The sequence below is a fragment of the Mastigoproctus giganteus genome, chromosome 14 (genome assembly GCF_048544385.1).
Source record: "Mastigoproctus giganteus isolate SK-2022 chromosome 14, ASM4854438v1, whole genome shotgun sequence".
In the NCBI taxonomy this organism is placed as follows: Eukaryota; Metazoa; Arthropoda; class Arachnida; order Uropygi; family Thelyphonidae; genus Mastigoproctus; species Mastigoproctus giganteus.
Genome location: NC_143588.1, coordinates 91620937 through 91646322, shown reverse-complemented (window position 1 = coordinate 91646322; position 25386 = coordinate 91620937). Strand labels below are relative to the sequence as shown.

General features: G+C 36.6%; 1 protein-coding gene across 2 annotated transcripts in view; it reads right to left on the bottom strand.

The window, feature by feature from the left end:
* Positions 1-759: 759 nt before the first annotated feature.
* Positions 760-25386, bottom strand: part of LOC150075350 (sushi, von Willebrand factor type A, EGF and pentraxin domain-containing protein 1-like) — a 253397-nt gene continuing 228770 nt past the window's right edge. For both annotated transcript variants that reach the window (XM_090388279.1, XM_090388280.1), the window contains exons 18-19: positions 11706-11897; positions 760-1020 (exon numbers count right to left, since the gene is read on the bottom strand). In XM_090388279.1, the coding sequence (XP_090244405.1) occupies positions 815-1020; positions 11706-11897 (398 nt within the window). In that variant the 3' untranslated portion in view covers positions 760-814. The remainder of the gene's footprint in view (positions 1021-11705; positions 11898-25386) is intronic.

Genomic DNA, 25386 nt, shown 5'->3' with positions numbered 1-25386 from the left:
CTAAAGAACTTCTCGTTCAGCTGAGTTGCAACTTGTAACACGTGGATACCCTTACCGATACTTTTATGCAATTACAAGGCCGAGTAAAGAATAAATACACCAGTTTAATCAGAAAATCACAAAATAATGTTATACTACTAAATTTAAATCAAAAGTTTTAGAAAAACAATAATTTCAAATCAATAAATAAGAAAAATCCACTTAGCGGCTTTGAACACGACCGGCTCCTTTTATGCAATTACAAGGCCGAGTAAAGAATAAATACACCAAATTAATCACAAAATCACAAAATAATGCTATACTACTAAATTTAAATCAAAAGTTTTAGAAAAACAATAATTTCAAATCAATAAATAAGAAAAATCCACTTAGCGGCTTTGAACACGTCTGGCCCCTAGTAGCGTCGTCAGCAGACCTGAACATGAACTTCCCAAATATTTTTCTCTGATGAATGGTTTTCTCTGAAGAAACCTCACTGTATGTTTGGTTTAATTTTAGTCATGTATATAATACAGGCAATGATATATCAGTATGTAATCAAAAAGCAGCCTAATTTGCAAGATTTCTTATGACAGTAAAAAAAAAAAAAAAATATATATATATATATATATATATATATATATATATATATATATATATATATATATATATATTTTTTTTTTTTATATATATCTATGCACTATTTGTCCTAAGATTATTTTCAAAAATAACTAATGTATTAAACAATTTATTTTCAAAAATTTTACATCACAATTCATTACACGCAATCAGCATCAGTTATTCTTGAACAGTTTACATTTCACTTGTATCTGCTCTAATTTTCAGCAGCAATACACTGAGGCAATTCTATATCAGTCCATCCCATTCGTAAACACAGGATTCTCACAAGATCAGTTGTTAGTTTTTGTTCTTCTGGGCAGGAAAAAAGTACTTGATCACCAAGACGGTAGTGATCTTTCTTTGGCTCTATAATTAAAGTGGAATTTTCAGGCCAATGCAATGGATAACATCCTGGAACACCTGGATCAGAAAAAAAAAAAAAAAAACCTTTAGAGTTAGATTTAGTTATATTCTTTACATGTGTGGAAAAATATTTGCTATATTAACCCATCAGCAGTTGTGCCCAGTTTGTTACAAACACATTTGCATGGTAAATCAAAGTTATATAATATTTTTGATATAATATCAAAGTTATATTATGTCCAACCATGCCTTTTGTTTATAGAAAAAGCTTCTTTAAATTTGGCTTGGAGTATAATATTTCTTTTCTTAATGGATTGCAGCACATACTGTATGTTATTTTAATCTTTAATAAAAAATTAAATATTTAAAAACATATGCATTTTTACATGTCATATTTTTTAAACAAAAAAAAAAGTTATTTTGCTGAAAATGAAAAAACAGAGTACAGACCTAAAAAAACATGTGATATGGTTAAAATATTATATAGAACAACATTTAAAAAATATAACTGATATAAAAGCAAAAAAAAATTCTCTTTTTTATTAAATAAACCAGGTACAAAAACAAAATAGGTACTTTTCCATTTAAACAGAACTCATATAATACATTTTACTCTATATTCATTATTATTATAGCCTGTAAAATATCTTTTCCCCATGTTGGCACATAAACACCATTTTATTATTTTTAATATTGAAAATACATGTTCACATGTTACTTGTGTGGATGACAGTGTCAATACACACTCAGTGTTCACTAAATTATGACTACCCCTTCCATAATGAACTATGCAGAATAGCTCGCAGTATAAAAAGCCAAACAACTTTGTATGCTAGAGCAGTAGTAATTTGTATCTGGTTGTGAAAGTCAAAGTGATAAAGTAGCGGTTATGGGACAAAGTAAAATTATCATGGAGTTTCAAAAGGGCATTGACTGTGGGACTTCGTGTCGGGTACTTCCATATTAGAAATGGCACATCTTATCAGTTATAAAATACATGTTCATATGCAATACATGTTTACTAATCACCCACCATTGGATTTTATTAGCATTAGCAAAGGCACATGATGCAAGAAAGCAAGCTTGTATAGCATCAGCCGAAAAAAACCAAAAAAAAAACCCCTTATTTCACCCATCCACTCGCACCAAATGTTTGTCACGTTCTGCCTTGAATCTATTTAAGTTATCAACTTCTACAACAACAACAGATGGAAGTTTCTTCCAGCAATCAACCACCCGCTGGCTAAAGGCAAACTTCTGCACATCTATCCTACAACCGTGTTTCCTCAGTTTGAATTTATGCCCTCTCAGGCGATTATTCTGAGCAAGAGGAAGAATCCCATCTGCACTGAGCATGCTCACATCATTCAAGGTTTTATACAGCTCAATCCGATCACCTCGCAGGTGCCTAGTCTCCAGACACTGTAATTTGTAAAACTTCAGCCTTTCTTCATAAGAGCAACCCTTTGCTCCATTCACTAATCTTGTTGCCCTTCTCTGTACTTGTTCCTTCTTAAAATGGAGGCCTCCAGACCTGCAAACAGTACTCAAGGTGTGGCCTGACCATTGCCTTATACAAGGGGATAATCACCTCCTTATCCCTGCTAGAAAATTTCCTGTATATCATTGACAAGACACCATGAGCTACTCTTGCAGACCGTCTGCACTGCTCAGAAAACTTCATATCTACCTGCAAATTACCCCCAAGTCCTTTTCATTCTCTACCACTGTCAGTGTGGTACTACAGAGTTGATATGTTACTCTGGGATTACTGCTTCCCATATGTAGTACTTTACATTTGTCAATGTTAAACTTCATTTACCACCTCTCAGCCCATCTGCTCAACTTTTCTAGATCCTGTTGAAGCAGTGTAATGTCATTAGTGTCATTAACAACCCTGCCAACCTTCGTATTGTCTGCAAACTTGGACATTAAGCTTGATATACCATCATCAATATCATTTATAAATACAGAAAACAATAATGGACCCAACACTGAACCCTGATGGACTCCACTAATAACACTAGAAGAGCAGTGTCCATTCATTACCACTCTCTGTTTTCACCCACTCAACCATCCCTTTATCCATAGCAGCAATTTGCCTCCAATGCCACACTGCTCCAATTTGTGCAGCAGTCTTCCACGTGCAACAGTATCAAAAGCCTTTCTAAGATCCAAATATATGATATCAAAATTATTCTTTGCATCCAGTTCCTTTGTGACTACATCATAGTATCCAATCAAATTTGTCAGACAAGACTTCCCCTTAACAAACCCATGCTGTGTCCGAGCTATAACTGAAGTCTTGTCTAGATGATCGTGCAATGCTTCTTTAACCAGTGCCTCCATTAATTTTTTCTGGAACAGAAGTTAAACTAACAGGTCTGTAATTACCTGTGTTTCCCTTTGATCCTTCTTTGTGGATTGGGGCCACATTTGCACATCTCCAGTCCATAGGAACCTCCCCTGAGTCCAGGAAAGCTCTCATAATTATGGTTATGGGTTTGCTTGCTTCCTTTGCTGCCTCCTTTAATATAACTGGATAGATTCCATCCACCCCAGGTGCCTTTCTTGTATTTATCTTCAACAATTTCTCCTCCACTTTACTCACAGTTATTACAAGATTATCTAGCTTACTGCCAGAGTTGAATACACCTCTGGCATTCCCCTCGCTGAATAACTCCTCATGTGTGAATATCGATGCAAAATATCCATTTAGTTTGTTAGCTACCTGAGCAGGATCATCAACAGTTGAACAATCGATATCAAGTGGAGCAATCTGATTTATCCCCTTCCTTCTAGAGTTTACATAAGTAAAGAACTCTTTGCTGCTTTTCTTTGCATCCCTTGCCAAAGATTTCTCGTAATCTGCCTTCACCTAACTAACCTTCTTTGTAACTTGATTACAGACCAGCTTATATCTATCATGGGCTTCTGTGTCACATGTTAATTTATATGTATCCCATGCATTTTTCTTCTCTTTCAGACGTCTAATTAGTTCATCTGACATCCATTTAGGCCTAAATCTTGAACAATATTTCTTTGTTGGTATGAAAAGCCTAGTAGCTTCCAAGATTAATTCTTTGAATGCTTCCCATTTTGAATTTGCTGTTGGTAACATCATCAGTTGGTTCCACCGTATAGAATTTAAATAATGTCTCAGACCACCATAGTCACCTTTACAAAAGCAAAATTGTACATTTAAATGAAATGAGCTGTATACTTTATTTTTACCTCACACAGTCTTCACAGATTTGTTTGACAATATATGAGATAAAAATTTAAGGCTGAAAGTTTTAGTGATACATTAGTGATCCATTAATTCCAGGGACAAATGTATCACATAATTTCTTCTAATGAAATAAGATGCACATGTGACTACCTAAATCTATCAACATACTCATTCACAACCTTAAATACAAATAATACACATAAGTTCTTGCCTGGTTTTACCAAGTTTTTTGTCTTTTTTCTTTCATTCTAGATAATTTTAAGTTTTACCTTCTACAAATGTTCTTGTTTATTCTCTAGGTCAGTGGAGTTAACAATAAATTATCGAAACAAATGTTAATCGCATTTAGCAGTCACGGGCTTGAATCCCGGACCACTCAAACAGCACAGGCTACTGTACTCATGCTCCTGACCACTCGGCTACATCAATCTGAATTAAAAATGTCAGATATGCCCTCTATCTTGACAAGTGTCCATGTGCAATGTTTATCTTATGTTGCCACCACCAATCTAGAAATTAAAAAAAAAAAAAAAAAAAAAACTATGAACACATACATCATCCCATTTTGCACTATTAAAAATTTAAAATTGCAATATTAAAAATTAAAAACCAGGGTACCTGCCCACCCACTGATGAAAGGCCAACAAGCCTTGAAATGGTGCCATCTGGGTGGTGGTGCCCACTGAGAATAAGTAACAATAGTCTTCTTCTCTTTCAGTGAAGCATTACTTATTCAAGGTAGTGCAATACATGGCAACTCGTTGTGAAGGAGGAGGAGCACAATATGAAATACAGATAATATGATGCCCTTTTACACTACAAACGTAGTTTTTTGCCTTTAAGAGTGATCTATAAATAAATTTTCTGTTTATACTCCGGCACGACAACCAAGTCAGTAGAGTTTACAATAAATCGTCAATACAAATATTTATCGTATTTAGTAGTCACGGGCTTGAACCCTGGTCACTCAAGGAACGCGTGCTATGCACTCTCGCTCCTGACCACTCGGCTACGTCAGGCCAAATATGGTGTTTTCACACCAATATTATATAGATTATTTATACTCTTAAACATATAGTAATAGTAATGGTGGCATGTGATGCAAGAAAGCAAGCATATAATATCACCTTCCACAACAGATGGAAGTTTGTTCCAGCAATTAACCACCTGCTGGCTAAAGGCAATTTCCGCACATCTATTCTACAGCTCTCTTTCCTCAATTTGAATTTATGCACCCTTAGGTTCGTAATCAGAACAAGTGGAAGAATCCCATCAGAATTCAGTGTGCTCAACCCATTCAAGGCCTTATACACCTCAATCATATCACCTCACAGGTGCCTAGTCTCCAGCCACTGCAATTTGAAGAACTTAAGCCTCTCTTGGTAAGAGGATCTCTTCATTCCCCTCACCAATCTTGTTGCCCTTCTCTGTACATGCTCAAGCAAATCTACATCCTTCCTAAAATAGGCCTCCAGACCTGTATGCAGTACTCAAGGCATGGCCTGACCATTTTTTTTTTTTTTTTTTTTATGTGGACCCCAAACACGAGAGGTATTAGGACCTATAGTACTTAGTACCGTGCTTGGGTTTGAGGTTAAGAAGACGAAAGAAGATATTTGTTGACATTGGACTTGAACTTCTGTAGATTGTAATTTTCAGGAAATACGTATGAAGGAAGGTTGTTCCAGAAAACGGCAGTTGAATGAATAAATGAGGAAGATGAAAAGTTGGTTCTGTGGGTTTGAAGTTGGACAGTAAATGGATGTTGGCTGGTGGCGGCACGTGTTCGGACTGTTTTGAAAGAGAGAGCAGGAATTATAGAAGCCAATTCAGAAGAACAGTGCCCATGGAAGTATCTGTAGAAGAGGCATGCAGCAGAAACAGTGCATCTATGAGAAAGCGAGTGGAGAGACTCTGTTAGAGATGAATCATTAATTAACCTAACTGCCCTCTTCTGAATGGAATCAAGAAGCCGGAGAGAGGTTTTGGGGGCACCGCCCCAGATATGGGAACAATATTCCATGGCAGGGCAAATTTGCGATTTATACAGAGTGAGCAGCTGTTTGGAAGAAAAGTAACGCCGAGAGCGAAAGAGAAAACCAAGTTTTTTAGATGCAGAGGAAGCAATATTTGTAATGTGCTTGTGCCAAGAGAGATTAGAAGTCAGGGTAATCCCCAAAAGAGATATATCATTTTGCCTAGAAATCGGAGTGTCACTAAAGATAAGCATAGGAGTAGAAGAATCCTTTTTGCGAGATATAAGACAAGACTGAGTTTTAGAAGGGTTGAAATCAACTAAGTTGTCTTTGCCCCACTGGAGAATTACCTGAAGATCGGCATTTAAGGAATTGGTAGCAGATTTTCGAGAAGTTGAAGCTGATTGAGCAGGACAAGGTTTCTCAAAATGGAAAGTTGAATGCAATGTGCTATCATCAGCAAAACTATGGATAGGATTTCCAGTCAATGGAAGAAGGTCATTGATATACAAGAGGAAAAGAGTGGGGGAAAGAACTGAACCTTGGGGGACACCGGCATTGGTGGAGAAGTTAGAAGACAGAGAGCCATCTACCATCACCCTCAGTGAGCGATCAGAGAGAAAACTGGATAACCAATTTCTAAAAACAGTTGGCAAACCATAAGATGGAAGCTTGTTTAGAAGACCTTTATGCCAAACACGATCAAAAGCCTTTGAGATGTCAAGAGCAACTACTTGTGTTTCACCGAACCTTTCCATTGAATTAGTCCATAAATGGGTAACATAAGCCAGAATATCTCCAGTGGATCGACACTGACGGAATCCATACTGGTGATCGTTGATCAGACGGAAGGTTTCTAGGTAGTTTAAGAGTTGGCGGTTAATTGATTTCTCCATTACTTTAGAAAGAGTAGAAGTAATTGCAATGGGACGATAATTGGATGGGAGGGATTTGTCACCCTTTTTAGGAACTGGCTGGATATGAGCAAATTTCCAAGCAGAAGGAAAAACACCTTTGGAATAAGAAAGTGAAAAAAGGCGGCAAAGAATAGGAGTAAGTTCAGGAGCACAGGTTTTGAGAACAAGTGGAGAAATACCATCAGGACCTGGAGCTTTCTTAGCATCAAGATTCATCAAAATCCTTCTGATATCCTTTTGACGGAAGACCACAGGAGGCATTTAATGGAGCGTGTTGGGAATGGTGGGAGGTGTTTTACCAAGATCATTAATACATGAGCTGGAAGAAAAATGGGATGCTAGAAGGTCAGCTTTGCTCTTGGCCGAAGTGGCAACAGAACCATCTGGTTTGGACAGAGGTGGGAGTAAAGATGGGCAAAAGTTGCGGCCAATAGCTTTGGCAAGAGACCAGAATGCTCGGCTACCATTAGGGCAAGAAGCAAGTTTTCTACTCTTAGCCTGTTCAAACTCTAGTTTGGACTGGTTAATAACTGCTTTACAACTGTTGCGAGCTTTGGTGTAGGCAGAAAATGAAACTGAAGAATTAGAAACAAGCCAATTACGATATGCAACATTCTTCTCTTGGACAGCCTTAGCACATTTATTGGAAAACCAAGGTTTAGATAAAGGACGAGATTTTAAAGTGGAGTGTGGGATAAAGGATTCCATTCCTGCAAGAATAATTTCACTGACACGATCTGAGCAAACGTTGACATCAGAAGTTTTGAAACAGTAATCCGACCAAGGAAAAGAAGAAAAGAAGTCTCGCAGGTCATCCCATTTTGCATTCTTGTAATGCCAAACAACACGTGGTTGGGAATAGCCATGAGATAAAGGTTCCATTGGAGAAGAGACAATCACCAAGTTGTGATCTGAAGTGCCTAAAGGACCTCTCACTTCGACCGTGTACTTAGAAGGGTTGTTTGTGAGAAAAAGATCAAGCGTATTGGCTGTATGATTAGGATTGTCCGGTATTCTTGTAGGTAAATGAACAATCTGTGCTAGGTCATTAGTAATTGCAAAAGCCTCAGCATCTCGACCTGCTGGGTCGGTGTGACTAGAAAACGGAAGCCAGCTGGAGTTGTGAACATTAAAATCACCAAGGAAAATTACTTCACTGTTAGGAAAGTTGGACTGGAGAAAGTCAAGTTGCAAAGAGAGGAAGTCAAAGAGCTCCAAGTGATTAGTGGAGTTGGGAGAACGGTAGAGACAACAGATGAATTTGACACAATGAGGTAGAGAGATTTTAAGCCAGAGAAGATCAAAGAGAGGAGATTCCAAATTGCCAAGTCTCTGACAGGGAATATCAGAACGGACATATGCATAAGTACCACCTTTGAGGCGAAAGGAATCATACAGCGAATAATTTGGGCATCTGAGATGAGCAGTAGATGAATCAACCGATAACTGAGATTCTGTCAGAAAAAGTACATGGGGTTTGGCAGACTGCAAGTGGAAACGGACATCGGTGAGATTAGAATTGAGACCACGTATATTTGTGAAATGAATTAGGAAGTCCTTGGGAGGTTTAGATCTTTTCGCAGATAAGCTTGCTCTATTAGTTTGACAATTCATGGTGTATTCAATAGTAAGGAAAAGTAGGTGGGACATGCTGTATGAAGTAATGAAATTTTTGGATATGGCGTACATGTGGTAAGAATATACCCAGATCCTTGACATAACGTGGCCTCGACAATGCTCCCCGCATACACACTACTCGGACTCCCTCCAGTCACTATCTGGCAGAGTAGAGGCAGCAAGATTATACACTAGCTGATCCGGAAGCTTCCTAGAGAGTTACCAATAGGTTCAGTCCGGTGTACTAACTAGCGGCCGGCCTGCGAACACCATTTTAGAGCTGTACCCTCGAAATGTAAGGAATATTGGATCTCGCCACGACGTTCATCATAACCTCAAAAGTCATCAATCATACAGAGGGACATTCACCATTGCCTTATACAGAGGGACAATCACCTCCTTTTCCCTGCTAGAAAAATTCCTGTATATCATTGACAAAACCCCATGACATGCTCTGGGAGCCTGTCTGCATTGCTCAGAAAACTTCATATCTGACTGCACAATTACTCCCAGGTCTTTTTCATTTTCTACCACCCTAAGTTTTTAGTACCACACAGTTGGCACATTCCTCTGCGGTTACTTCTACCCATATGCAGTACTTTGCATTTGTCAATGTTAAACTTCAGTGGCCATTTCTCAGCCCATCTTCCCAAATTTTCTAGATCCTGTTGCAGTAGCACACAGCCATTACTGTTATTAACAGCCCTGTCTTATTGCATTTAGTTTAACTTATACATTATCATGTACACCTTTTAGCATCTCTCATATTGTGGGATTATCTTCACAACTGGATTGTCATATCTGCAATACCAGGGTACCTGCCCACCCACCCACAGGTGAAAGGCCAACAAGCCTTGAAACGGTCACCAGGGGGAGCTGATATTCACGGAGTTTCTGAGAATAGGTAACAACAGTCTTCTCTACTGGGGAAGAGATTCCTATTCGAGGAATTTATGAGTGGTGTGAGATGAAGGAGTTACTATCCTTTTCATTCTTCTACACCGTTTCTTTTCTTCTTCCATTCCTACTATAACTTTCCCTCTACTTTTTGCTTTTCTAAGTCTAATAGGGACAAGTGGACAGTAGAGTTATTATCCCACATATATACAAACAAGCCTTGAAACGGTGCCGTCTGGGTGGTGGTGCCCACTGAGAATAAGTAACAATAGTCTTCTTCTCTTTTAGTGAAGTGTTACTTATTCAAGGTAGTGCAATACATGGCAGCTTGTTGTGAAGGGGGAGCACAATATGAGATACAGATAAAATTATGCTCTTTTACACTACAAATGTAGTTTTTTGCCTTTCAGAGTGACCAATATTATATAGACTATTAAAAATTGTACAAACGAGGCTAAGGCACAAAAATTGCTTATTTACATAAGAATAAATCAAATGGAACCAAGCCAACAAATTGCATGCATAAATATACTTGTCCAGAATTCTTTACGCATAGTGTAATAGCAATGTATAGTAACAACTGATGTTTAATTTTTGTTCATATAGATATGCTAGCAAAAAGACAGTGTGATCTAATTTTTATTCTTAGCAGCTGACCATAATGAGATTCAGAGAACTGTGAGATGAATAGAGAAGGTAAATGTAATTTCCCCCAATGGTATTAGTATTAGTAGTAGCAAACGACGGAGCAATAATTGACTGAAGGAGGTGCCATCCATCAATGGAAGATCATATGTGGCCAGGTCAGCTGCACTGCATCATTACATACAAGACAATTTTTAACGAGAATGCTTTAGTGAAGAACAATTAATGAATTAGAACTTTCCCACCCCAGAGGCCTTTGAAGAATTAATAAATATCGAATGATGAGTTGGTTGACATTCTGAATTAGAGATAAGCACACAATATTCTTCATAAATATTTGATCAGTTACTCTTGCTACTCAACAGAAAGTGAAATATTCAGCTTGGCACTAACGTATTTATTTATTATAGAGTCAAAGATGTTTTTTTTCCTGCACTGTATCCTCACTGGTGACAAATCATGGCATCACCATGACAAAAAAAATTAAAGAATTAGAAAGGTTTTGATTTTCCACCACCAAAGAAAGTCGAGTTCTCATTAATGGTTTAAAAAGTTTTGCTTATATGGATTATTGGTCACTGAAAACATGGAGAATGTGTTAGTGTACAACATTAACATCAGATATTAATCCATTTGCATAATGCCATCGTGGGCTTTTCAAATGAGTGGATACTGCATAATCATCACGTAGCAGCAAGCCTCAGAGGCAACAAAATTTACTTTCATAGTAATAAACTTTTGTCAATAAAAGGGAACATTTTTAAATTTAAATACAGGTGCAAATTAAACGTGATCCCAGGAAAAATTCTGATGCCATATCATGAACAAGATAGTGGCACAGTGAGATAAATGCATTAATGCCATTGGAGAGTTTCTTAAATAAATGTAATTGGCTTCTTACTATGTATCTAGGTAAACTTGCATTTGAAATGCTCTGATAAATTAATAACAGCTTTATTTGATTAAAAAAAATTATTTTTTTTTAGATTTATGTTCCTAGTTTTCTAAAGCATCTGAAGAAGTTTCACTAAGAAATACACTTAAGCTATGAAGCAACTGTGTATGTTTTTGCTTATATTTATACCTGCAAAGAAATTTATTTTAAAAAATATTTTCTAATTTTTTAAAAACTGACATTACTACAAATAAAAAATTCAATAAAACTGAAATGATAAAAAAATGATGTAACTAAAATGAAATGGTTTATGTGTGTGTGCATTGTTCAATCTTTAGAAATTGCATTTAATAAGAAACTTTTAAATACTGAATCAATTTCTGGAGTGGCATGTCCACTCCAAAATTTTAAAAGAACCATGCTTTTTACAGGTGCTTTAATTTGAATTCTTTGTCAATGTAATAGTAAAACAGATTGGAGGACGTATTTCTGAAAACCTGTGCATGCAAAATGTTCTTAATGTTAGACATTAAATCTAACTTAATAAGTACAGTCCAACTTACATTGAACATCTCCTATGCTCCACTGACCAGTCTCGGTACAATTAGCCATTCTATTACCTTGAATCACATAATCGGATGACTCGCATTCTAGTTGTATGTGCATACCTGCTATTGGCGTAATATCAGGCACCATATCTGGAATTACATATTCTGGCAACTTCTCAGCAAGTTCATAAATAGGGCATTCAGCAACTGCAAAATTAAGAAGACATAAATATAAGTTATGCAACTAAAGTTTGTTATCCATTAAATGCATCAATAGCAGCATTATGCTTTTATGAAAGTATCAGAGATTTTCTGTGCTTCTCTCCAGTAAGCTGGATATATTACAAACAATAAACAGAACAATTCAGAAGTAGCTTCAAGATTTCATAAACTAATAGCTTTCTGTATTTTAAACTTAGTAAAGCATACTTGCATAGTGTGTGCAAAATCACTGTTACCTCAAAAAGCAGATAATATGATGCCTGTGTATTGTGCATTCAAAGTAGTTTGACAATTGTCAAAGTGACAACAGAAAGAACGACTTTCTGTTTTCACTTTGACAATTGTCATTGTTTGCTTTAATAATCTAAGGTGATTATTTTGCATGCACTTTTGGGATACACTTAAATAGAAAAGGTGCAAGAACATTTGCTGGTGCTATCGAGGTAATGTTAGGTGGGTCAGAAAACTGCTAGCTTGGGTGGATTCACAGACTAATATATTAAGAGTAGCTGCAGGCAAAGGTGGGAATGTTTCTTTCACTGCTTCTATTGGAATGAGCAGCAGCTTGGAAAGCAAGTTGCTGGGGATTTCAGAAACTGCTGGGAGACATGAAACAAGTAAATACATGGGCTGTGTTAGAGTAACTAAGAGTAAGAACAGTTGCATGTATACTTGCATGTACACCAATGCTAGGAGTATAGTAAATAAATTTGATGAATTTGAAGTGCTGGTTAAGACATCCAAGCAGATATTGTTGGGATATCAGAGACGTGGTGTCACTCAGATATAAGGGATGCAGAATTGGAATTTGGGGAGTACAATGTATACAGAAAGCGTAGACAGGATAGGAAGGGAGAGGGGGTTATGCTGTTAGTTATGTTGTTTGTTTGTTTGTTTGTTTGTTATTTGGTTTTTAGGAGCATTAGCAACTAAGGCCATATTGCTCCAGGGATATGCGGTGGTCATTCCCTGACCTTTCCGCATCCTCCATATTTGGTGGTCATGGGCTCGAACCCCGGTCTAATCAAGAAGCGTGTGCTACGCACTGTGCTGTTAGTTAAGAAACATATAAAATCTAAGGAAATGCATCCAGTGGGCATAGATGAACAGTGAAATGTTGAGTCAGTTTGGTGTGATGTAAGCACTGGGAAAGCAAAAATGAGGATAGGAGTTTGTTATAGGCCTAATGACTCTGATGAGTACAATCAACAATTATACAGAGAAAGAGAGAGGGCCAGTAAATCAAAGTGTCTTATAATGGTGGATTTTAACTTCCCAGATATAGACTGGAACTTGTGGGTTGATCACTCACAAACTAGCAAGACTTTTGTGGATTTATTGGATGGCTGTTTTCTTCAGCAGCACATTAGAGAGGCAACAAGAGGAAGTAACACTCTTGATCTGATTATCAGCAGTGATTATTCATGCATTAAGAATTTAGAGATAAAAGAACCACAAGGAGGCAGTGATCATAGTGTACCGATGTGGAATTTACTTAAAGATGTAACTACCATCAGGGGTAAAGGGAAGAGTTTTTGCTTTCGTAAAGGCGACTATAGTGGTCTCACAGATTTTTTAGGTTCTATACAGTGGGACCAACTGATGATGATGTTACCAACAGCAAATTCTAAATGGGAAGAATTCAAGGAAGTTGCTAGGCTTTTTATTCCAACTAAGAAATACTGCTCTAGGTTTAGGCCCAAATGGATGTCAGATGAACTAATGAGACTCATGGCAGAGAAGAAAAATGCATTTGATGCACTTAAATTGTCAGGCAACACAGAAGCCTATGCTAGATACAAGCTAGTCTGTAATCAAGTCTCAAAGGAGGTTAGGTAAGCAGAAGCAGATTATGAAAAATCTTTGGCAAAGGATGCAAAGAAAAACAGCAAATACTTCTTTACTTATATAAACTCTAAAAGGAAGGGGATGAATGAGATTGGTCAATTGATATCGATGGTTTGACTATAGATGATCATTCTCAGATAGCTGCCAAACTAAATGAGAATTTTGCATCTACATTCACACATGGGGAGTTATTCAAGGAGGAGAGGGCCAGATGTTTATCAAACTCTAACAGGGAGTTAAATGATTTTGTAATAACTGAGAGCAAAGTGGGTATTGTTGAAGTTAAACATAAGAAAGGCACCTGGGGCAGATAGGATGTATCCAGTTATATTAAAGGAGGTGGCAAAGAACATAAGCAAATCCTTAGCCATAATTATGAGAGCATAAATGAGAGGTGATCTGATTGAGGTGTATAAGGCCTTGAACGGATTGAGCAGGCTCAATGCTAATAGGATTCTTCCTCTTGCTCAGATTACAAACCTGAGGGGGCATAGATTCAAACTGAGGAAAGACAGTTATAGAATAGATGTGCGGAAGTTTGCCTTTAACGTGCGGGTAGTTGATACTTCCATCAGTTATTGTGGAAGTTGATAGTTTAAATAAATTCAAGGCAGAACTATGCAAACATTTGGAATGAATGGATCAGTGAAATGAGAAAGCTTTTTTTTTTTTTTTTTTTTTTTGGCTGATGCTGTATAAGCTTGCTTTCTTGCATCATGTGCCTGTACTAATGCTTATTACACTTAAAATTCACTACTGAACGGGTCAGTAGTGAATTTTAAGGTGAATTTTGCACCATGTTTTGTTCGTAGTGAACTGTCCAAGTTGATAGGTATCGGTATATTGAGGGTCAGATGGCTCTGAGGATTTCTCCCATTTCTGAGTACATTCAATGTATCGAGTGATAGTACCCTGTCTATGCCAGAGGTTTAAAAATAAAGTATGGGTCATGTGGTATATAGTTTGTTGTGCCCATTGTTCATCTGGCCTGTTGGCCGCCAGGCCCCCTAGTGGGACCTGGCGTTACCATACCTAGTGACAGGGATGCCGGCCGGGTGTACCAACAGACTAATTATACTCTGGCAGGTCCTGCCACTTACTTTCCTGGGATTTTGGTGACTAGGACCTAAAATAAAGGTTGGAGCAATCACAGTTGATTTAGGTAAAATTGCATTTAGAAAGCGCATGGGGGTTTTACGCTGAAAGAACTATTTCTAGAGAGCCTAAAAGGGCAGACAAAATTTGATATGATTTAAATTTGGACATGTGGGGCAGTCATTGTACAAGAGAAAGTGTTGGGAGGGGGAGGGTAAAGACTGGGGGGGGAGAAAATAGGAAGAAGAGGGGTCGGATAGGAAGGTGACCCCCCCATTTTCAGTGGGACATGCTCATGCCCCCACCAGAGTGAAAATATGGGGAGGCGAGGAGGGGTCCATGTTGATAATTGACATCATTTTAATTGTACTGTACCTCATTGTGGATACCTTCATAATGAGTGGTCAAGGTATTGCACTGCTTTGAATAAGTAACACTTCACCAGTGGAGAAGACTTAATGTTACTTATTCTCGGTGGATAACACAGATGGCACCATTTCAAAGCTTGTTGGCTTACTCATCGGTGGGTGGGCAGGTACCCTGTTGTTACAATAGTGACAACCCAGTTATGAAGCCTGAAATGTATTTATACTCATATACCCAACTCTTATCACCAGTGACAACCGTAGAAAGGAAGTTTTGATCACTCCTGGCCTGTTCTTGAAGCTCTCTGCTAACTTCCATGCAATGCTGTTTTTGGTCTTCACTCAGTAACCATGGCACGAACTTGGCTGCAATCCTTCTCATGTTCAACTCATCTGACAAAATCTGCTGACATGTGCCATACAATAGTCCTACAATGCCACAAATGTTGTGGATGATCTGCCTGTGGCCTTCACAGATTGCCGCCCAAACTTTTGCGACATTTTCCGGGGTGGTGCTCGATGATGGACGCCCAGAGAGTAATCGTCATCAACTGACATTCAACTGTTTTTAAAATGGTTAAACCAATAGTAGGCCTGCGTCTGGCCTAAAGCATTGTCACCAAAAGCTTGTTTAAACTTCTTATGGGTTTCTGTTGCTGTAGCGTTAAGAAGGAAACAAAACTTGATGCAAGCACATTGCTCTCTCACATCAGCCATCGCAACAATAAAGTGCTTCCATAGCCAGGTGGGCAGGAGTGGCAGTGCGTAGCACACGCTTCTTGATTAGACCGGGGTTCGAGTCTGTGACCATCAAATACGGAGGATGCGAAAAGGTCAGGGAATGACCACTGCATATCCCCGGAGCAATATGGCTTTAGTTGCTAATGCTCCTAAATAACAAACAAACATAATCGCAACAATTTCAAACTATGCAAAACGCACTACCAAAGAACTGCACATAAATATTCAATGACTCTATCCAGCCCAACACCACGTGGCACACTGATTCACAAAGGATGCATGCAGTGTTACCTAGCACCACAAGTCCGTATAGATGTAGTTCCCATGCAATGTTCAAATTTCAGGAACATTTGGGTAGCACCTCATATAAGTCCACAATATGAGAGATGCCTGATGGTGTGTAATAGTATAAACTAAGGCAATTATTTTGCATGAAGCATGGGACTACGCTTAAGATCCACTATTGAATGGGTCAGTGCCTTTGCACCATGTTTTGTTTGTAGTGAACTGTCCAAGTCGATAATGGCATCGTTTTAATTGTATCTCATTGTGGATACCTTCATAATGAATGGCCAAGGTATTGCAATGCTTTGAATAAGTAACATTTCACCAGTCGAGAAGACTAATATTACTTATTCTTAGTGGATACCACCACCCAGATGGCATCATTTCGAAGCTTGTTGGCTTACTCATTGGAGGATGGGCAGGTATCCTGTTGTTGCAATAGTAACTCCACTGGAGAAGCATTACTTATTAAATACAGTGCAATACCTCGACCACTTGTGAAGGTATCTACAATATGAGATACAATTAAAATGATGCTAATTATCGACTTGGACAATTCAATATGAACAAAACATGGTGCAAAGGCATTGACCTATTCAATAGTGAATCTTAAGCATAGTCCCATGCTTCATGCAAAATAATTGCCTTACTTTATACTATTGCACACCATCAGGAATCTCTCATATTTCAGACTTATAATTCATAACTGGGTTGTCATTATTGCAACAACAGGGTACCTGCCCACCCACCAATCAGTAAGTGTAGTCCCATGTTTCATGCAAAATAAGCCTTAGTTTATACTATTACACACCAATAATTACTTAATTATTACATCAATAATTACTTTAATAATGAATAATGGAAGAATAAAACCAAGTGGAGGTCAATACAAAAAACCAGCTAATAAAAAAAGTAATAGAGAAAAAAAGATGTAAATATTATAATAGTGCTGAAACTTTAGCCGGTGGTGATACTGTGGACAAATTAAGAAGGGCTACAAAAATTAAAAGGAAATTACAATTCAATAAATCTTGGATGGCAATGCAAAAGAGACTAGAGATCAATTTAAACTTGGAAAAACATTGTCATTTTGGGTAGCTATTGAACTAAATTTAAAAAATATATATTCTGCATATAAAATATTAAATGTTAAATTTTCTGTGCTCATAAAATTAACTGAATTGGTTCAAGAAGAAAAAAAATAAAAGACTATGTTAGCTAATTCTGTAACTGCTTTCCAAAGGACATTCAAATACCTTCACTGATGAATGCTTGCATTTTCTTAAACACCTATTCATGAAAGTACAAAAACAGTGCTAGATTTGCAAAAATATTTGTAAGGTTAGATAAGGTAAGATTTTCTGTATCTGAATATTTACATCATGCTGAGATTGCTCTTAAGCAGACCAGGCCATGAATTGTACTATACAAAATTCTTTTCTATACAAATTATTTATATTTATTAATATTTAAAATTTTAAAATATTGAAATTATTAAAAATATAAAATAATTTAAATTATTAATAAGAATTATTTATGATCAAACATCAGAAGCAGAATAAACACTGGCAATTCTTCCAATCAAATCAGAATGAAGGTCATCATTCTTGAAGGATGGTAACATTAATTTCTTTGAATGGACAAGGGGAGAGGTAATATGTGCTTTATAAATTTAAAAGCAAGTTCATAATATAGTAAAGATATATATAAATATGTTTAAACATTCATTTTTATAATAAATAAAATTTTCATAATTAATAAATAAAGTGGAGTTATAAGGTTAGTACCTATAAGCAACAAAATCATATTTTTGCTTCTGGGCATGGATTTAGTACTATAAAATGTATTCCAAAACCATGGCAAAACTGTTCAAGTAAAGGATTTTTAAATAAATATGAACAGGCAATTACTCTGAAACTAATTATTTTGTGAAAAAAAAAAAAAAAAAGTCAACGGGAGAGATGTTCAGCTCAGGTAATAAAATAAATTTGACAAAATATCAGAAATGACCGGTTGAATAACACAGTAAGCTTTCTTGTGCATTCCACATCACAGGAACTCATCGATAAATTCTACACATTTCTTTAAAGAAGGGGATATGCTGGTGAAATTCAATTTCAACTGATATTCCTTAGCATTTCCACAGCAGGAGGCAAGGCTAATCTAACAAAATCAACCAGAACACACACACTACCATGCCCTCCCCCCCCTCTTCTACAGAGGATATAATGGCTGGCCAAGCCTGGTTCTATCTCCAAAATTAGGGAATCAGTTTGGGCCCCCCACATCACTGTCCCATCCTTATGGAGGTTTTCATAGTGGATTTAGAACCTGTGTCATATCAAGCCACCACAAATGACAAAACTGTAGATCTAATATGTCACACAGTGTGGAACTGCCAGAGTTTGAATCCCATTTATAGGCATAAAATACATGTCATTTACAAAAGCTGGCACCTCACAGTTTCTGTTGCTCTGATGTAAGAACAAATCAATACATCAATGGCATTTTTGTTATTCAAAGTCATGGCAAGGAGAATTAAGGGGACTGCCCTGAATGCTTCCAGAAATATCATTTCCTTAATAGCTATTCAACTAGGCTCTATGAGAATGCCATGGTTCTACACCATAGACAAATTTCACAGCCTCAAGACCCCTAAGTTTCACCTTTTCTTTCCACCTGGAAATTGGGGGGTGGGGTCTTCAGAATACCTAGATGCCCCAGTAAGGTATTTAACTGAGGACAGGAAGGTAAAATGATTATTTACATACCCCCCTGCCCCAACAAAAAATTAGGGATGCAGTATCCTGGGTTGAACTGTTAGTGTACATTATTTACCACACTAGCTTGTCCATCCAGAGTGATAAACATTTAATTTTATGTTTTTCATATAATTTTTTTCATATTTTAGTTACATTCCATTTTTTTTAGTTCTATTATGCTTTAATTTATTTCTGCTGCTAAAGAGGAGCCTAAAGAAAAGCCAAAAGACTGCGTAATTATCACAATTTGCATGCATTCAATCGGGCAGTTATACTTGAAATTTAAATCCAAATTCAAGTGCTCCAGGCTTACTATACTGGGAATATTGGCAAAACAGTGAGGCAACTTCCACACCAAGCATCATATCTGTGGTCAGAGCCAGATTTAGTGAACCTAGGATTCCTTCCCCCCATGTATAATTTTGCTGGAGCCCATGCAAACAACAGGAAAAAAAAATGTAAGATATATTTATTTTCTTGAACATTTTTTATTTCACTGACACTTACAACATTTTGAGCCCTGTCCTACTACTACCTCCCATTAAACCCAGCCTTATCTGTGGCATACCATCACCAAAGAATAGAATTTGTGCAAGCTTTAATGATTCAATCCAGTTCCTTCATGAACTACAACAGTAGTAGGTGGGCTACAATTCCCTCTCCAATTCCTGGTTCTTTCTCTTCACACAGTCCAATATAAAAAACACAATAACAGACGTCAAGACCTCATTCCAGTAAACTAATAGAAGAAAACAAAACATTTATATAACTTCATGTCTCACCAAATAAACAATGTTCCTCCATATTAATACCAGATCCCACCCAGGTTACCACATAAAATCTGATCCTTTGGATTGGAGAGGGAATTGTAGCCCACCTACTACTGTTGTAGTTCATGAAGGAACTGGATTGAATCATTCAAGCTTCCACAAATTCTATTCTTTAGTGATGGTATGCTCAATCATAGGTTATCCCACCTTTCCCAACATATTCAAAATAACACAAAAATGGACTAAAACATCCAATTACAAGGCAAAAATAGCATATAAGTACTGCTCACAACCATGCATTCTCATTTCAGTTTGTAACCAGACCCTGAAAAATTGCAGGTAATCTAGAAGCAAGATATTGTGATTCACTATTTCAATTTTAATATAATTTTTGCACAGATCTGTCATATTTTAGTTAAATTTCGGTTTTATAGTTCTGTCACAATTTAACTTAATTATTTCTGGCACTAAAGAAAAACCATAAAAAATATTTGCATTCAAATTGTGATCCAGCCAAGGACAGTTTCAAGTGAACATTTGTTCAAGTTTAACCATACTTATAGCATGCATATCAAATTTATTTATTCATTTTTAGGCTATTTTTAAACATTAATAAAACACTTAATTTTATTGCTAATTAAAACAATTTTCCTATTAAACATAATATTTTTATTTCGCAAAATAAACATGCCTGTTTAAGTTTATTTTAAATACCCTGTATATGCTTCACTTTTGTAAATTAAAACAAAAAATTAGGGAGTTGCTTATCATATAATTATACTGTATATACAGTATAATTATATTTGAATGAAATAAATAAATACATAGGGAAATTTCTATTCCTTTAAAGAGCATTCCTCCAAAGGAATATCAGATCTAAATGAGCCTTACCAAGTTACCATGTAAAATCTGACCATTCAGCAGTCAATTACAGGCTGTTCTAATTTTTAGGATGGCTTCTAAGCAGATTAAAAAAACACATGAATGTACTAAAACAATGTATTACAAGGCAAGAACAGCATATAAGAACTATTCACAACAATGTACTTTTAGTATTAGTAGTGACAAATGATGCAAGTGAGCTTATAAAGCATCAGCAGAAAAACACTTTCCCACCTCCACAACAACAGATGGAAGTTTGTTCCAACAATCAACCACCCACTGGCTGAAGGCAAACTTCAGCACATCTATCCTTCCTCAATTTGAATTTATGTCCCTTCGTGTCTAGTCTGAGCAAGAAGAAGAATACCATCAGAACCATTCAAAACCTTAAACACCTCAATCAGTCACCTCACAGTCTTTATATGCTGCAATTTGCAGAACTGAAACTTTTCTTTGCAACACAACCCGTTTGTTCCCTTCACCAATCTCATTGCCCTTCACTGCACCCATTCCAGCAGATCTATATCTTTCCTAGAATGAGGCCTCTAGACCTGTATGTAGTACTCAAGATGCAGCCTAACCATTGCCTTGCACATTGGTATAATCACCTCATTATCCCCGCTAGCAAAGTTCCTGTATATCACTGACAAAACTCCAGGAGCAGCATGTCTGCACTGCTCAGAGAACTTCATATTTGAAAGCACTCTTGCATTGGTTTGTAACTTGATCCATATTAACTACTTAGGCAGAACTAAGATAAAAATTCCGCCTAAGCTGTTTTTTTTTTTTTTTTTTTTTTTTTTTATCTGTAAGTTGGACATAAGGTCAAGCTTAGGTACTGATTTCTTGATGTCAATCTTTTGGGGGAAGCAGAAAGTTTCCTGTGACCATATACCTAATACAGTAATGTGCTCTAAATATATAGGGTTGCAGGGAGTTTCTGAACACTAACTGAAATAAAATCAAAACTCATACATGTTATCTGCATTTCATTTCAATCCTGAGGAGACTTTCTGCTCTTACTGGAGAATGAATGGCTTGCTCTCAGCACCAATGTGAGCCCAAGGCTTGGGCTTACATTGAACTTGAGACAAATACCATTATCCATGGTATTTGTCTCAAAACTAAAATTGAATGCCTGAATTATTAAATATCTTTTTAAATTGTACAGCATTTAAATTGTACAATCAATTCACCACATAGGTGAATTGATTGTACACTTAAAATGCAAAACATGCTAATTTTGATTTTAATTCAACTACTGCATTGAAAATCACTCCTGCAACCCTATAATATTTTACTGATAAGGCAAGTGTGGACCAATTCTAGGAATTAAAGGTAGACATAATAACAGTTGTCAAGTTTAAAAAATGGAAGTTTTACTTCCAAGTCCCACTTGAAGTTTTACTATCATACACTGGTACAAGTGTGCTAATAGAGACCACATGCCAGCTGATAAGAAGCTAGTATGCTTTGAAATTGCTGTCCTGGCACTTTCCCAGATTTTTAAATGTATAATGAGTTCACCTAATTGGGTGATGCTATACAATTTAAAGAGATATTAGCAACTCAGGCAGAACTGAGGATAATGGTGTTTGTCTCAAGTTGGACATAAGCCCAATCCTTAGTGCTAACACAGCACTCAGTCTCTAGTGAAAGCAGTCTTTCCAGGATTGACATCAAATACAGGTAATACATAAAAATTTTGATTTTATTTGCCTCAAACCTTGAAATTTAAGTTTAAAAAAATTCTATATTAATATCTTAAATAAGTACAGTGAAACTTCTCCTAACGGACACCTCTCGTTAACGGACATCTCTCTACAACGGACATTTTCAAATTCCCCAACTCACCTCCATTGGTTTTAACGTGTTTGCAGCTTCTGTCTAGCGGACATTCTCTGTAACGGACGCGGACAGGCAATCTGCACTGTTTCGTTTAGATTAGCACTTAATTTGATCTCCCCATAATGGACAGCGGGCGAGCTCATGGCCCTTTTTCTAGGAACGTTTCTTCCACGTATTGCCTCAATCGTGTGTTTATTTTCTATTTCCGATTCTCTGAATTTTATCAAGGTTTATGTGGCGGTTCTAAACCCTTTTTCAAGAATTTTAAGGCACGTGTAAAACTTCTGATGAATTCAGTGTGTGCAGGGGGGGGGGGGGGAAATATGGTCTGCCTTTCGTCTTTTCAGTTTCAGTTTTCAGTTTTGTTCAGTGTCGTGTGAAGTGCACAATGTCTTCTCGTAAACATTTAACTTTAAAAGATAAAGTCGAACTCATTAATGCGTATGATCGGCAAAAAAATAGTGTTCGCAATCTCGCTGTAATATTCAAAATCGGGAAGACGCAGGTAAGCGACATCCTAAAGAAAAAAAATGAACTGCTCAAACAATTTTGGCAACACGGAAATGATCAGGTTCAAAAATCATTCCCGAAAACTGTTGGACTTCAAATTTGTCGCGCACGTGCTAAAAAAATTCCCATTAATGAGCCTATTATTAGGGAAAAGGCTTTGGAGGTTGCGAAATCTATGGGAGTAAATGAGTTCAAAGCTTCTGTGGGATGGCTAGACAAGTTCAGAACTCGGCATAAAATTTCTTGGAAAACCGTAAGTGGTGAAGGTGGATCTGTTGATACTGGGGTTGTAACAGAGTGGACCGTCAAATTGGAAGATTTATGTCGTGATTTTGAAGCTAAGGATATTTGCAACTGTGACGAAACAGGGTTGTTTTTTTAAAGCTCTTCCTGAAAAAACAGAGTCTTAAAAACGAAAAGTGCCAGGGTGGAAAAATTTCTAAGTAACGCTTGACTGTACTATTGTGTACAAATATGCTGGGAGACTTTGAACAACCTCTTGTTATAGGAAACCCACAAAATCCTCGTTGTTTCAAGGGCATAAAGTTGAATCTTTTGGATGTTGACTGGAAGTCTAATAAAAAAGCGTGGATGACACGAGATATCATGAGCGAATTGATAAGTCACTTTAACCAAAACATGATTCGTCAAAACAGAAAAATTATTCTTTTCATGGATAACGCTGCATCTCACCCGCACATTGAATTGTCCAACATTCAAATCGTTTTTCTGCCACCAAACACATCTGCAGTATCAGCCCTTGGATCAAGGGATAATAAAAAATTTTAAACTTCACTACAGAAAATGTGTTTTAAGACATCTCATTGCAAACATGAACGATGTAACATGTGCGAGTGACCTTGCAAAGAAAATCAGCATCCTAGATGCGATTCAATGGATTTCCTCTTCAGTAAACGCAATTAGAAAACAAACTGTCGTGAACTGTTTTGTAAAGTCTGGCTTCTCAAACGCAAAAATTGAAGTTGTGAACAGCAATGTGGAGCACCAAGAAGAACAAGAACTTCAACATCTATTGATAATGTACGATACTTCCGCTGCAAGTGACCCTGGCTACAAAGATATAGACTCAAACCTCACTACAGAAGATGGTGTTCTAGATATCAACGACATTATCATCGATATTTTTCAAGAAGTTCCTCATGAGGATGAAGAAATGGAAGGAGGTCATTCTGTCGAAGAACATATTAACGACAAACCACCGATGAAAATAGAAGAAGCGCTCATACAAATCAATCGTTTAAAAATGTTTTTCGCTGCTGAAGAAGATACTGAAGGACTTTTGATGGTTTCTTCACTCCAAACAAATGTTGAAAACAAAATTATCAGCCGGAAGAAGGTGCAGAAGAAAATAAGTGATTACTGTATGTATTTTTCTTAAGATAAAGTCATAATATGCATAGCACAATTGTATGTATATTATTTAGAAAAATATTGTGCAAAATCTGTATATAATTTAATTTAATTTTACATTAAACGTTTAACGATTTTTCTTTATCTCTTGTGTATGTAATTGTATATTATTTACAAAAATATTGTTCAAAATCTGTATATATTTTAATTTAATTTTACATTAAACGTTTAACGATTTTTCTTTCTTTCTTTTTTTTTTTTCTCCCTCAGACTTCTTTTTAGCGGACACTTCTCTCTAATGGACACATTTTCGTTCCCCATGGCTGTCCGTTAAAGGGAAGTTTCACTGTATATGTAACTGATCATTGATAATGGCAATTTAAACAAATACAAACAAATGTATTTATTTTAACCACACATAAACAAAAAGATTTATGATCCCGTATCAAGTCTAATGAAAACAACTCCACTCTCCACTTCTAAGTCTGATTCTGGTTTTAATATGAAAAATTTTTGTAACTTTCGGAACATTAAACAATATTTTAGTTGCATGGTGTGCAGGTATATTAACATTAAACAATATTTTAGTTGCATGGTGTGCAGTTTCATATTTGTTAAGTTTTAAGTTTGTTTCATGTTTGTCATGAAATTAAAGGCAGCTTACATTCCATGCAGGTTTAAGTGCTCATTATTTCGCCAGTTTCCAGTTCTTGATATACCTGCACACCATGCAACTAAAATATTGTTTAATGTTCCGAAAGTTACAAAAATTTTTCATATTAAAACCAGAATCAGACTTAGAAGTGGAGAGTGGAGTTGTTTTCATTAGACTTGGTACGGGATCATAAATTTTTTTGTTTATGTGTGGTTAAAATAAATACATTTGTTTGTATTTGTTTAAATTGCCATTATCAATGATCAGTTACATATACAGTGAAACTTCCCTTTAACGGACAGCCATGGGGAACGAAAATGTGTCCATTAGAGAGAAGTGTCC